This window comes from Mytilus edulis, chromosome 6 (assembly GCF_963676685.1).
Source record: "Mytilus edulis chromosome 6, xbMytEdul2.2, whole genome shotgun sequence".
In the NCBI taxonomy this organism is placed as follows: Eukaryota; Metazoa; Mollusca; class Bivalvia; order Mytilida; family Mytilidae; genus Mytilus; species Mytilus edulis.
The window spans coordinates 42,513,538-42,528,600 of NC_092349.1; the positions used below are offsets into that span (position 1 = coordinate 42,513,538).

General features: G+C 33.1%; 1 protein-coding gene across 3 annotated transcripts in view; it reads left to right on the top strand.

Moving 5' to 3' along the window:
- Window positions 1-338: 338 nt before the first annotated feature.
- LOC139527686 (uncharacterized) overlaps window positions 339-15,063 on the top strand; it is a 35,431-nt gene continuing 20,706 nt past the window's right edge. Inside the window, exons 1-9 of one of the 3 annotated variants that reach the window (XM_071323281.1) lie at window positions 339-441; window positions 3,186-3,289; window positions 5,703-5,731; window positions 8,679-8,755; window positions 9,518-9,956; window positions 10,548-10,621; window positions 10,993-11,089; window positions 11,824-13,622; window positions 14,473-14,589. In XM_071323281.1, coding sequence (XP_071179382.1) covers window positions 3,186-3,289; window positions 5,703-5,731; window positions 8,679-8,755; window positions 9,518-9,956; window positions 10,548-10,621; window positions 10,993-11,089; window positions 11,824-13,622; window positions 14,473-14,589 — 2,736 coding nt within the window. In that variant the 5' untranslated portion in view covers window positions 339-441. Of the gene's footprint in view, window positions 455-3,185; window positions 3,290-5,702; window positions 5,732-8,678; window positions 8,756-9,517; window positions 9,957-10,547; window positions 10,622-10,992; window positions 11,090-11,823; window positions 13,623-14,472; window positions 14,590-15,063 lie in introns of all 3 variants that reach the window. The other 2 variants (XM_071323280.1, XM_071323282.1) reach the window with 2 other exon arrangements.

Genomic DNA, 15,063 nt, shown 5'->3' on the forward strand with positions numbered 1-15,063 from the left:
ATATTAAACATTATTTAAATGGGGTTCGTGTTGTTTATTCTTTAGTTTTCTATGTTGTGTCATGTGTACTATTGTTTTTCTGTTTGTCTTTTTCATTTTTAGTCATGGCGTTGTCAGTTTGTTTTATATTTATGAGTTTGACTGTCCCTTTGGTATCTTTCGTCCCTCTTTTAAAGAATAGATAACGTGTTTGACTTTCCATAATGGCATCGATTTCCAACAGGTATATATATGTGTAGTGTAAAGTAAACTGGTATATCATTACAAGGACGTATACTAGGCCTAGTTATACACGTCCGGCCCTTAATCATTTGTATAAATCTACCATGTGGTCTACCGTGTGACGTCATTGTAAGCGGGTTTTGGATCTTGCATCGTCCAATTGGTTTCTTTCCCCCTTTCTAAATAAATCCCGCAAAGTTGCAGCCTATCAGCTCGCTGGTAACAATGAATGGTTAAACCATTATTTATATAAAATTAAGGTCTACACAAGGACGTATAACTAACGTCCTTGGTCTACAGTAGTAACCGTTTTATATATATCTTTTAGAAAATGTTTTAATCAGTGTAATAATTTAAACAATTTGTTTTTCAAGAAAAGACCAACCCACAGTCACGACGAACCTAGATTACAGATATATATAATATATATATAATACAGACGCCCTACTAGAGTGGGGTGCTCATTTTCGCTATATCTTTCCATGTTTTCTTCAGTTTATGTTCAGGTCCTAATATGTTTTTGAAGTATACTGATATTTCTATATGAAGATAACTTCAAATGCAAAATATTCTTAGCTTTAAAATGTGTTTGCTTTGAGAAAAATCATTTGAAATGTTGGATTAAAAGGTGTTTGAAATTTCCTGATGTTTTGTCAACGGGGGACACATATTCGCCGTTGTTACACATCTATCATTGTCTATTTAAAACCAAATAACTGCAGCTTTAAACAATATGTATCAAATAAATTTCATTATAGATGAATAGCAGACATTTGATTTGAAAGGTGTAAAAAAAAATGAAATTTAGTGCAATCAGTCAAAGAATTACTAAAGAAATACTTCTTTGAAATCGTTTTTTTCATTCTTGAAATTGGTTGAAAATCGTTGTCCGTTTTTCGGTCCTTTGCGCATGCGGTCTCATTTTCTAAAATTATCAAATTTGTTATTAAAAATATAATTTACCGGCATATTTCTTCAATTTTAACCATTCTTTGAAGTTTTTACACCTCAAAATCATAAAAAACGGCGAAATTGTGTCCACAGCGAATATGAGCGCCCAACTCTAGACTGTTAGTTCAAATAATTATGACGTCTTGGAAGCTAGGCTGTTCTAATTTAACGGGAAAAAAGTTCGGGAAAACGAAGCACAAGTAATAAAATTGTAAAATATTAAAATATGAAGGAAAAAGTACTAGAACTTCAGAAGTTATACTCGGCTGTTCTTGGGGATCATGCAGCAATTTATTAATGGAAGACCAGTTTGATAGCAATTAAGGGGGTACCCAACACTTTACCCCCAAAAAATACTTTATGAGTTTAATTGATTCAGAAACAGTTGTATACACTTGTTAAGCTATGTTTTTGGCCATCAATACTAATATTGAAATGTTCAACATGCCAAATGTAGACAAGTCATAGGCGGATCCAGGGGGGGCCCGGCCCCCCCCTTTCGTGGGAAAAATTTGGTTGATTATATAGGGAATAAAAAATGTTGTCATCGTTCATTCATGCTCACAATCTGCCTCCGAAAGAAAGCATACATTTTTGTTATTGTGCTTTTTTTTCTATTGAACTAATTGGAGAAATAGAGGTAATATCGAAATAAAAAAAGAACTAAATTACAGAAATCGCTTAAATTTTACAATTATTTAGTTTATGTACATGTACAGCTAATTTAAAAACAATAATAAAAAATATAGGTCACCAATGAGTTAAAAAAGATATATCAATTTTAATGCCAAAAAAGGCTAAAGGGAATAAATTTGATCTATGATACAATGTAAATACAAAGTTAATAAAAATGAGGGATAAATAAGTAAAGTTAAAGTATTATACCGCTTTGAAATGCTAAACAACCACAGAAAATCCTAAATTTCGAAAAACATTACGCCATATTATATACAGGTAAATGAAAATAATTTTGTTGTTTAATATAATAGTAATACTTCTTCTGTCTGTATAATCTTACGTTTAGGAATACCAATTCAAGATTTTTTTTGTAGATCAATGTACTGAATCTGCACTCCACATGTAGATACAGATAAGGTCTAAATGCACTGAATCTGCACTTAAGAACAGTATCTGACACTTGTATAGATAATATAACATCTCTGCCAAAACAGTTTATTAAGGCAAAATTGGCAGGACAATATAATAAATGCAATCATTAATTAAGTAGTTAATTTCTGTGTCATTTGGTCTCTTTTCGAGAGTTTTCTCATTGGCAATCACACCTCTTCTTTTTTTGAAATCTTGTATATAAATGAAAAGTAAAAATAAAACTGAGACTTTGTTTCAATGTATCTATTTTTAGAAACAGTCCCACCTCGCTGTTCTGTGTGAGCCAAGGCTCTGTGTTGAAAACCGTATTTTGGCCTATAGTAGTTTTTCTTTTACAAATTTTGTCTTGGATCTAGAGTTGTCTCATTGGCACTCACTCCACATCTTGTTATATATCTTTTACATTAATGCTAATTAATAACTTAAAATGCTCGTTAAAAATGTGCTTAGTTTCACCTCAATAAATTCTAATTTTTAACAGTGTTACTGCCATTGTAATTTAAACTTATTTTGGCTAAAAAAAACCTTGATGGACAAAGTAAACCATGCCCGGAAATATTTGTCTTGAAATATTAAGCGATGGGGGTATTAAAGAAGACCTTATTATGCAGGCCACATGAATGTATTTTAAAGTAAGTTGGAGTTCTTCACTCACCTAAAGTGGCATTTATGATTTCATGAAATAAGTATCAGTGAATAGACCAATAAATATTATAAAAAATATCAAAAATCCTATTTTGATATTTATAAGTAGTCTTATATCAGGTATTGGGTCTATATATTTAAGTATTTCCAAAATTGCATGAAGCTAGGTTATTTAAATGTATGATTGGAATTAGATAAAGTTGATTCACAGCTGTGAAAATTGTATTTCTGAATTTATTTCAATCTTTAATTTGCAGATGAAAAGCTTTGAAATGGATGTAGACAATTCAGATAATGATTCAGTAGTTACTAACTCAACATTTAATGATCCATCAACAGAACTGGTTCCCTCTTTACAACAGTAAGTTGCTGAATTATTTTTCTTTAGTTCACATTACAATCAAGGAAGGTCATACTTTGAAAGGGAAATTGCTGAAAACAAGAAGTACAATAGCCATTAGGACTTAACAAATGTATGGTTGTGGAGAAATACTGATTTCAAATAGAAAAGGGGAGAAAACTCCTATAAGGGTTAACCAAAACTCTTCGACTTAAATATGTTGAAGTTGCACCTTTTTGTAAACAGTTATTTGGCAAACACATCATATTATTTACTGTCACAGTTTCTTTGGAATAAAGATAACGAGCAAAATTCAAAATTTATTACATGACCTTGACCTCAATTTCCTTCAAATGGACCAAGGACTTCATATCAATTTATCCAACAAATCGCCTATCTTAAATTTTCAAAGGGAAATAACTCCCATAAGATGTTTTCCGATCACTCAAGTCAAAATTAACCAAATCATTCTTATGAGGAGACGAACAATTTGGTGAAAACAGTTTGCTAAAATCTTTTATGGTTTAAGAGATATAGCGATAACAGGGAAAAGGGGATGCGGGGAGATAACTCCTATAAGAATAAGTGTTCCGTCACAAAGGGTGAGTTTTGAAACCCCCATTACTGTACAACATCATTGGCCAAAAATCCATTCAATATGTTGCAAGACAAAAAAAGTATCTCAGACGGCAGAAGAAAAAAAAAAAAAAAAAAAATCAGAAGAAAAACAAAAGGTCTTTCCACGAAAAGTAAATATGATAAAACATGTTATTTTCCATATTAATATTAAAATTCTTACACTTGAAGTACCTACTACTCTCAAAATTTGCTTATTCCATTAAAGATCTAGATATTGCTACCTCAAAATCCAAGATGTAGGAAGATACCTGAGTCACCTTAACCCAGAGGCAGATTTAGGGGGGGGGGGGGGGGGGGGGGGGGGCCTTTTTGGGAAAAAATTTGGTTGCTTATATAGGGAATCACTGAAGCATGACTGGAGCAGTCAGTGGGTGCCAACTGATGATGAAATGATGACAATAAAAATGACATTTTCCAAAACACTATACATACAAAAATAAGACTAAACAAACAAGCCCCTCCAGGGCCGTAACTAGGGTTTGAATTCAGGGGAGGCAGGGGTTTGGAGGCCACCGATTTTTTTCTCTCGGTAAAATGGCTAAAAATGACCCTTTTTCCTTTGATTTCCTTACTTTAGGAAACATCAGTATTGTTGAAACTTGAAGCAATTTTTATGCAAAAACAAGCTGAGGTTGCTGTTCGGAGTGAGTGAAGGTTTCGTCCTGAAGGTCGTACTTTGGCCTATTAATATTAAAATTAAATACATCGTGACCGCAGATTTTTTGGTTTTCTCTCGATAAAATCAGTGGCTAAAAATGACCCGTTTTCCTTCGATTTCCATCAGTATTGCTGGATCCTGGAAGCAATTTTATGCAAACAATTATTATCTGTATTTAAAGATTATTTTGTTAGAAATCAAACTGGTAAGTTAAAAAACATATAAAGCAAGATCATAGAACACAAGATATTCTTTTTATCGAGGACCTTGAATATCAATTTTGTTGAAAGCTGAACAGACATGTATATATAACTACAACCAGATAATATTTATATACGTCTAGTATATACTTAGTATAAAAAGTCCCTTCTACAACGAATGGGAGTGTTAAACTACTAAGGCATTGACCATAATGACATTGTTGTTTTCGTTTCTTGTACGATCGGGAGACGTTAAAAAATTATTCCAACAGTTGATTCAGCCGGTAACGAATTTCCGATATCATAAAAGATTCAGAATACAAAGAGAACTTACTTCCTCTTCTTAATTGACGGCTCCTAAATAAATGTGAACAGTTAAGTTTTAATCAAAATTGTCGAAAGCAAAGTTTAATATGTGTTCTCATACTAATAACGAATAACATGACGGACGGCCACACAAAAAAATATTAATACTGAAACGTTTCACTATGATCGATCAAAAGTCCGGCAAATGACATATATCACATCATGCATATCATGATAACACTGTGAACACTATGGTAAAACTGTAAACTTGTGTTGTTTATCATATAAATTCAAGTTCTTCGTATACATATTGTCAATATATCATTTTATTACTTCAAAAAAAAAATAATTGGTGTAGAAAATTCAGGGGAGGCAGTTGCCTCCCCTGCCTCATAGGTAGTTACGGCCCTGCCCTCCAAAGACTGAGGAAGGTCTCATGCTATCAAAAAGGTATAAAGCAGATTCTGTACTGATTTCTATGTCTAGCCATATCTTTATGTTGTTTGTTTTATCCATTTATGTTATACTTCATTATAAGCCGGAAATTTTTTTAATGTCATTTCTTCTCAAATTATAAATGAAATGATCATCATTTTTTTTCTTACTTTAAGTTTTCTCTTGTTGATTACAGCCACCTGAAAGATGAACAATTGCTACCAGGTATACTATAAAACACTTTATCACATAGTTCATTTGAAGGTCATATTTTTGTACACAACAAATTTTGTATCAGTTTTTACTTTTTACATGCAAATCGTGTTTTCTGGTCATTGGTACCTAACAAAAATTGATACAGACTATATTGTTAATTAAATTTAGATTCCAACATAATTCCAAGGTCAGCTTCTTACCGGTATGCAAAAAAAGAATTGAATTTACTAGGTACATCATTTAAAGATCTTGATGATACTTACTTAACCCCACAACATGTTTGCGTTTGTCCCAAGTCAGGAGCCTCTGGTCTTTGCTAGTCTCCTAGCAAAAAACAGAGATTTTAATACCTTTTCTTTATCATAGAGCCACAGTCAACAGGTTCAACGTAGTGCAAAACAGGTCTCTCTTAATTGCAAGTTCAACATGGGCATATCCAGAACTTTTTATAAGGGGGCCTCCAGTCAGGCTTCAGTCATTTCCTACATAATTAATCACATTTTCCCCACAAAATTGGGGGAGGGGCAGGGCCCCCTGAATCTGCCTATGTTTAAGACATTCCCTTGGAACATTTTGTAAGTTGTGCTACACCTGTTATTTAACACAAACACAGGTGCTTAGCATCCTTAAATATTCTCAGCCGAAAAAAAAGGAGCTGTGCATTATAGTTTTATGTTCAAGTTACTTGTATGTACTGATTATCAGGTGTTCTGCATAATGATACTGCAAGACATCAGCTCACAGGCTCACAATATGAAGGTTTCATCAAGTGGACACATGTATATGTATGTTGTATAATCATATTTTATGATAGAAACATTATATTTTCTTTGTTTCGCAACCAAACAAGAAGATGAGTTGGTAAATTTCGTTCCAACTTATCAAATTATAATATAACCTAAGAAGGAACAAAATAATATTAATATCAGCAATATTCTGGGTCGGATGAATTTTTAGTAATTAAGGTCAGGTCAGGTCACTAAGCTTTGTATAAAATAGATGAATTGGAATTTTTTAGTTTTTAGAGAAAATTGCCAAAATTGACTAAACAATACTTGATTTATTTTTTCTTTGATTGATTATTCAATTTTTTATACGACCACAAAAGAATTTTTGGATTGTATATAAATGGTATGATGTCTGCGTCGTCGTCTGAAGACACATTGGTTACCGGACAATAACTTTAGTGTAAGTGAATACATCTTTATGAAATTTTTTCAGAAGGTTCAATACTACAAAACGAAGGTTGGGATTGATTTTGGGGATGATGGTCCCAACTGTTTAGGAATCAGGGGACCAAAAGGGGCACAAAACAAGCATTTTCCTAGTTTCAGGATAATAACTTGTATATAAGTATTTCAATTGTACCACAATGTTTAATACCACAAGTAGAAGGTTGGGATTCATGTTAGGGGTTATGGGGCCAACAGTTCAGGAATTAAGGGCCAAAAACAAGCATGTTTCTAGTTTCCAGACAATAACTTATGTCTTAGTGTATGGATCTCTTTGAAATTGTACCACAATGTTCCATATAACAAAGGGAAGGCTGGGAGTGAGTTTTGGGTAAATTGCCTCAAACATGTAGGAATTAGGGGCCAAAAAGAAACATTTTTTAGTTTCCAGACAATGACTTGTTGTGTATGGATCTCTCTGAAATTGTACTGCAAGGTTCCATACTACAAAGAAAAGGCTGGGATTGAGTTTTGGGATTATTGCTCCAAAGGGGGTTTCAATAAGTTTGGGGGGGATTTTTGTTTACCGGTAACAATTTTTTTAATGGATTCATATATTTTTTTTCAAAATTTTTCACAAGTTTTCACAAATTTTTGAAAAGTTTCAAGCTGAAATCTTCAATTGCACAGTATTACACAATAGCAGGGTTTCCCCTGGGTCAATTATTTTTTTCGCCACCTCTTTCGCCAAAACAATATGTTTTTCGCCACTTTATTATTTTTTTCGCCAAGTAACATAAATATATTTTTCCTGTTGTGCCCTTTTGTACTAAGAAGTAATTTTTACAACAAAACAAAAGCTTTTATCACATGAAATTGATCCCTCATTTCATGTGTAGTCATTACATTGAAGGGTTACTCTCATTCGAGGGGTTGTTCCCAGCCTTTTGGATAGATTTTTTCATAACGGCAGTTTTCTTTTCTTGACTATCGTAAATGAAAAAGTTGAGACGTACAACTGTGCTTGAAACACGTGCATGTGTCACTCAAACGACTTTATTAAAGTCAAAGGTTAAAAGGATTAAAGTTTTAAATCGGAGATTTTTCTTGCTTTTGAACAATTTTTGTCACAACAACAGCTTTCTTTTCAAAACTATCTTTAAAGGGAGAGATGTCAAAAGTTTGCTTCAAACACGTGCGTCGCAAATTTTAAGATGTAAATAAATTCTGTATGTGACATTTATAGCGGAAGCCATTTGACCATATCCTTTTGTGAAACAATTCAATCAACACCTTTATTAATTAGTCCTTTGTTGTCGATAGCTATAAAATGCAATCAGCTGATTATTGATTTTCTGTCTAAATCTTAATGAGGTCAAGGTGAATTCCGAGTATTGTCTGATCGGGTAATTCCGAGAAACTCGAAAAAAAGTAAATAAACAAGATGGAGGAAAATAAATCGGTTTATATATTTCTTTCGCCAAATTCTTTCGCAAATGACGAATTTTTATCGCCACTATTATTATTTTTTCGCAAATTGCGAAAATGGCGACCGCCAGCGGAAACCCTGCACAATAGATTTGTAAGATCTTTGACCACATTTATTTTGTGTCAGAAACCTAATTATTATGTCAAAAATTTGATCACAATCCAAATTCAGACAGTATCCCTACCAACTGTGCAGGGTTCGACCTCTGCAGTTGTATCAGGATGCGCTAAGTGAAGCATTTTATTTGAATGAGTAAATGTTTTTATTAAACATGCAATGTTTATATGTTTTTCAGCAGAAATATGTTCTCCAATTATACCTATAGCAACTAACGTGTTGAGGAATATCAAATGTGCCAGTCTGAAGAATGTGGTAAGATTTAAGACTTTTAGATTGCATGACCGTAATGGGTGTTCCAGCTACGATTTCAAAAGGGCAGGGTGCCAAGCCTTTAAATGGCTTTAAAGGTGTGAAATGATAATACAAAAAGGGCATTTTTTAACGAAGATATTAATCAAAATATTTGTCTTCACAGCTTAATGCTCCTCATGGACTAGTTAATAAGTGTTTAATGCCCAGTGTCATGTATTTTGTGGATAACCAGACATGAACATGTTAGTATTAAATAAAATTGAGAATGGAAATGGGGAATGTGCCAAAAAGACAACAACCCGACCATAGAAAAAAACCACAACGAATATGCATGTTAACCATTTTTTATACTAGACGAACAGTTTTTTGGTCTTTAAAGTAATAATGGAAAATATATTTATTGACCAGATTTCTGAAGGATTACCGGTATTGGTTATTGAGATTATTTGATCAGGTGATGTACAGCGGCTTGGCTGGCAGCTGCCAAACAGTGTCTGTGCATTAACTTGAAAACACTTTGACCACTCTTTTCAAATTTTGATGTGTTTTTTCCTATGACTAAATAAAGGTCGTTTGATTTTCAAAGTTTCAGCTTTTATTGTTGTTGAGTTGTAGCCCTGGTCAGTGTCCAGTTTTGCAAATATCATTTTTATACAGGAAAATCTGGTTTGCTGTCACTCTGACAGCCTCTTGTTTTAATTGATACTTTATCCATTATCAAGATGTCAGAAATTCAAGCAATAACAATCTATTCTTTTATAGGATGAAGATGATGCTTCTGATGCCAGCTCAGTCTCTCAGTCATTGTTAACAACAAGCAATACATTGAATTTTTCTGTAATACCATTTAGTGACAAGGTAGATGAATGGAAAGAGATTCTAGTCGATAGAAGAAAAAACTTGAAAGAAAACAAAGATATTGAATCTAACTCATCTGACGATGGCATTACAACAGAAATAGCTGATAGGAATGATCCTCTAGATGATACTATCCCACATTTGGATGGGAAAAAAGTCAAACTTATTACACAGGAGTCCCATGGTTTTGGGAGTGTCAGCCTTATATCACACAGTCCTGTTGGAGTATGTAGTCCAGATAGAGTGAGGGAAAAAATTCCTGGGATCATTACTGAGTCACAGGAAACATGTATGCCAGGTTTAGAAACACAGATGAAACAGTGTGAAGTTAACCTGCATCAAGGTATCCTTTTGGAATCAAAAGACTGTAGCATATTGGGATAATTTATATGGACAGTTTAATTAATGCATTTGTTCCAAATGGTTCCTTTTGAAAATAATGCTCGAATTGGCCTGTGTTCCATGTTTTATTTTTGGATAGTGGGAAAACTAAAATTTACAAAAGATAATTGAATAAATTAACAAAATACTCAAAGATTGATAGTTGGTTGTGTAACGTCCAGTGGCAAATATTTCTGTACTCTTAATTTCAATATAAGAAAGCTCAGAAAATGAACATCATAGCAAAATGATTTCCAAGCAATCTAACTAAGGTGTGAATTCTTCCCCAAAAGGCAATAAAAGGACCATTTCAAAACCCCCCTGATAAATATTCCTTGTGTTTACTTTTTATTTCCAGCTTTGCAGTTTTATTCACTTAGAGTTATGTCCCCTCACACAGATATTTTCCAGAATTTATTGTTTAATTTCTGAATTAATTTAGTTTGAACAATGCCATTTTTTGGGGGCATTTTTCTGAGGAAATGTTACTTTGTTCCAAAAACCTATAGTTTTACTGTATTTTAGATTTAAAAAATATATTTTTTTATTTCAGAAAATCAAGTTTTCTCTCAGTCAACATCAAGTATATCATCATTAGGGGACATCAATGACAGTAATGATAACAATGTAAGTTTGTGTATAAACATAACATTCATGACATATGACAGTTTTATTTGTGTGTATGGACTACATGAATGACATGTGACTTTTGTATACATTTGATTCAGAGTGCACCTTTTAATCTCACTTAGTGTTCATATATCTAGACTACATGGACTTAGATTGCACCTGTAAGCTCTTTAAGTCTTGTAAATATTAATGGAAACCATTTCCCTTTTTGGGGAAATAATTGAAAAATCTACTGTTTAAGATTAATAGTTTTAAGTGTCATCTCAAAAAAAGAAATGTTTCTGTAATTTGGAGGGTTAGGGTTCATTTTTTGGCAAATGGGAAAAACATACATCATGTACATTGTAACACGCTCGTCTCCTTTTCAGTACAAGAAAAAAGAAGAAGACATTTTGTGTAAAGTTGAAAAAATGCAGAATAAAATTCAAAAGAAACTATCCTGTGTATCAAGAACATCTGCACAAGGTACCAGAATAATTAAATACTGTCAATTCAGAAACTATTGCATGCATGCAATTATTATTGCGATTGTTGAAAAAAAGACATTAATGTGATATTTAAGTTATTGCTATATATCAGAATGTGTTACATAACATAATGGTTTACTTATACAAATTGTGACTTGTATTGAGAGTTGTCTTATTGACAGGCATACCTCACATTCTTATATCTATGAATACTAATAGAGCTACAGTATACTATGTTGAAACTTTTCCAAAATTTAGATTGAAGATTAAGAGTTTTACCTAACATATACATTCAAATATATATATATACGTGTATGTAATATAACTGAAGAGCTTGATACTGTAAATTTAGAAATTATTGCGAGATTTTATTATTGCTAAAAATGCGACAGAGTTGTAAATGCAATAATTTAAACTTGCATTTTGGAATAATATATATACGAATTAAACAGGATTTTTCTCAAAATCATAAAAATTAAAATTGCATTTCAGTCTAAAATGACAAAATCGCAATAATACATGCACACAATAATTTCTGAATTTACAGTAAGTAGATCTAAGATATCCTTTTAGGTTTTAAAGAGTTGATTGTCACTTTATAATTGACCCTACTTCTACTTTTATTAATATCCATGTATGTTTTATTTTTGTCAAAAAGCGTCTGCTCCACATGAATATGTAAATCAGGCTTGGATTTACCCTTTGTCAGATATAAACATTTGTCTCTTTCAGATACTGATGTTATACAGCAGAAACTTCATGCAATCAAAAGTATGCTAATAAGGATAGCAGAAAGACATAAAGTGGAAAGAAACAAAATAACAATTGACATTAAAAGATGTGGAAAATTAAAAAGTGAAAAAATTGCATTAAAGCATAGCTTACAAGAACTGAGCGTTAGACAGGAGGCACTATTTAAACTTTTTCAGAAACATAAAGAAATAACTAGATTGATGAAAAAGGATCCAAATTTTAAGGAGAGCTTTGGTGTTGTGCCAAAAACTGCAGATGAACAATGCAGGAAAAAGGTTAAGATGGTTGGTGGTTTGAACAAAAATATTGCAAAATCTAAAGAAAATGGAAAAAGTATGAAGGTTGCTGCCACTACCAATAGATCAGGAAACAAGAAATTTGTAGAGGAAAAGAATTTCAACTCAGCTCAGAAATCACAGAATGACAAAGGTTGTGTAAATATTGAACCTTTAACAGAGAATCCTAACTATACCATAAGCTTTAATGGGACTAGAGAACTATATTCTGAAATGGAAGACAATGGGCTTAACGGAAATGTGACGCAGTCAACACATAGTGAAGATTTGGATATGGATGTAAGAGACGAAGAGAGAGATGGAATAGAAAGTAGTTTGAAGAGAACAGGACTTAATGTAACAAGCATACCCTTGCTTAAGGGTTCCATGTTTAATATTAAACAATCAGTGTCCAAAGAAATTAAGATTGGCAGAGAAGCTCAGCAGCTATACATACAGGATAAGCCCTGCTTTCAATCAGATTTACAAATTAGCCTGCAGAAGTTTTCAGAAGATGGAAATTCTGATAAAGGCTGTGCAGGTAAGCAAGATTTTTTAAAACAACCAGTTCATCACATGTCAGTCTTGCAGAATAAGAATGTAGAAAAATCAAATTTTAATGGTGATAATTTCAAAAGTAAACCAACACAAACGGCTTCTGTAGTGCCACCATCTGCAACATTTGTTTTATCACAAAACACAGATTCTAATGAAAGCTTATCATTATTGGGAAGACAAGATATGACACAGAAAAATACCTTATCTTTTTTATCTGTACCATTCAGCTCAGTTTCAGTTAAAAAGCCAGAAGTTATAGAAATTGATAATGATATTGACATGGATGTAGAGGTAAGCAAAACATATGTCAGAAATACAAGTGGGGATGCTAGAGAGGACTCAGGAGGAGTTCAAGGTCAAGATGTCAGAAATACAGAAGGGAATAATCAGGTAGACACAGCTGGCAAACAAACAAATACACAGTTGAAAGAGGTTGGAGCTCCTAATATCAGAAACTCATACACTGACAGTAGGATAAACACTGGAAGGATCATAACCAACAAGGTGATTGATAAAGAAAGAGATAACCCAATGACCTCTGGAGGAGTTAGAAATGCAGAGGTGGGAAGAAAGACGAACACAGGAAGTGTTATAATACCAAAACTCACATACAGTCAAGGAAATGAAATATTCAATAAAATTAATAGGAAACGTGAAATGGCTTTTGTGGGAAAGAAAATTACAACTGCTGGAGGAAAAAAAATAAGACCAACTACACCCAATGAAGATCACAGAAATACAGACAACCAAAACTTCCATGGCGGTCTTACTTACAGTTGCAACAGAATGAGAGAAGGTGGGAAGACACACAATGAAATGATGAGAAAAGTAATTGACAAAGCTATGAAGATCATCAGTGAGAAGCCATCAGGGGCCAAACCTTCATGTGTTGTAAATAGCACACAGTTAGAACAGGCAAGACTTTACAGAGCAGAACAGAACAAGGTAATATTATACAGAATTTATGTTGAAACTGAATAGGAATATCATAAAAGTTAAGGCCATAAAAAAGAATAGGTTTGTTTGCCCAAACGCTACCTACCCAGAAAAAAGCTGCCTACTCAAATTCTTTTATTGTCCTGATTTGAAGAAGTTTTTTTTTAATCAGATAGGCATGGAGACTAATAAACACTCGATACCTCATTTTCTCTTTTTGAAAAAAAAAAAGAAAATGCCTACCTACCTACCCACTGTCTCAACCTTTGGGTAGGGTTTGGGCAAACCAAAATATTTTTAATTGTGGCCTAAAAAGACATTCAACAGACTAACAGTTGAAATGGAGAAATAAAATATATTCAGGCTAAACATGGTGTTTAAAAATGGATGAGAGTCAATACCATGCATATTATATGCAAAGATTTTAATTATCACATATATATGATACATATATCCTCAGCTTGTCTCATGGGCTTCATGCTATTAAGAATGCATTGTGACATCACAATTTCCTTTGGAAATGCATGTATAAAGCAAATTCATATGACGTACGAAAACATATGATCTTACCATGTATTTGAAAAAAAAATTGTGTATGGATTTAAAAGCTCTAGGCTACTAGCTATATATAGAGATTGATGAGTATTTATGTGTCTAAGCTAGAAATTTCTTTGAGAGTGTGAAATATGGTATAAATAATTTGTGATGATTACAATGATTTTGGTATAGCATATTTAATTTACATAAGATAAGATGATATTATGTGCCATGGGTATCTTTTTTTTTTTTAATTAAAAAGGTTATTATAGAAGCATTCCTTGTTTCAGATATGTAGCTTTAAACTTCTACATCATTTCAGACCCCACCATTGAGTCCAAGAGAAGAATGCAATGATATATCTCCAAGCGTTGCCTCATTTGCCACTTTCAGATCTGCTGTTACTGAACATTTTCCTGTCGTGAGACCATCTACACAGGTTGAGTATTTTACTTTTATTGCCTATGAATTAGAGATTAATCCATTTAATGCGAGTGGCAGGGTAGGAGGGGAATCATAATCTCCACCCTCAACCAACTTACTTAACAATTTTGCATGCATTGAATTGACATACCAGCATCCATTTATAAAAATTGAACACATTCCCCATTTCCATTCTCAATTTTATCATACCTGTCAACTGACCTGTATTCTGCGGGTGTGACCCGAGATTTTCAGGATTCTGAGGGATCACCCGGGACACCCGCAGGGTCATTGAATAACACAAGAATTCCGAAAAATTACCTGTTTTTACCTGAATTTCTTAGCCTTGAGATTGATTTAATAAGTAATTTTCCTTTGAAATACTGGCAAATTCGTAATTCTTCCATGAACAGGAAGTTCAGCTAGCTGTGTAAACTGTCAAATTAAGTGACCAATTAAGTGCATGGCTTCACTTGACAGCTTTGATGGC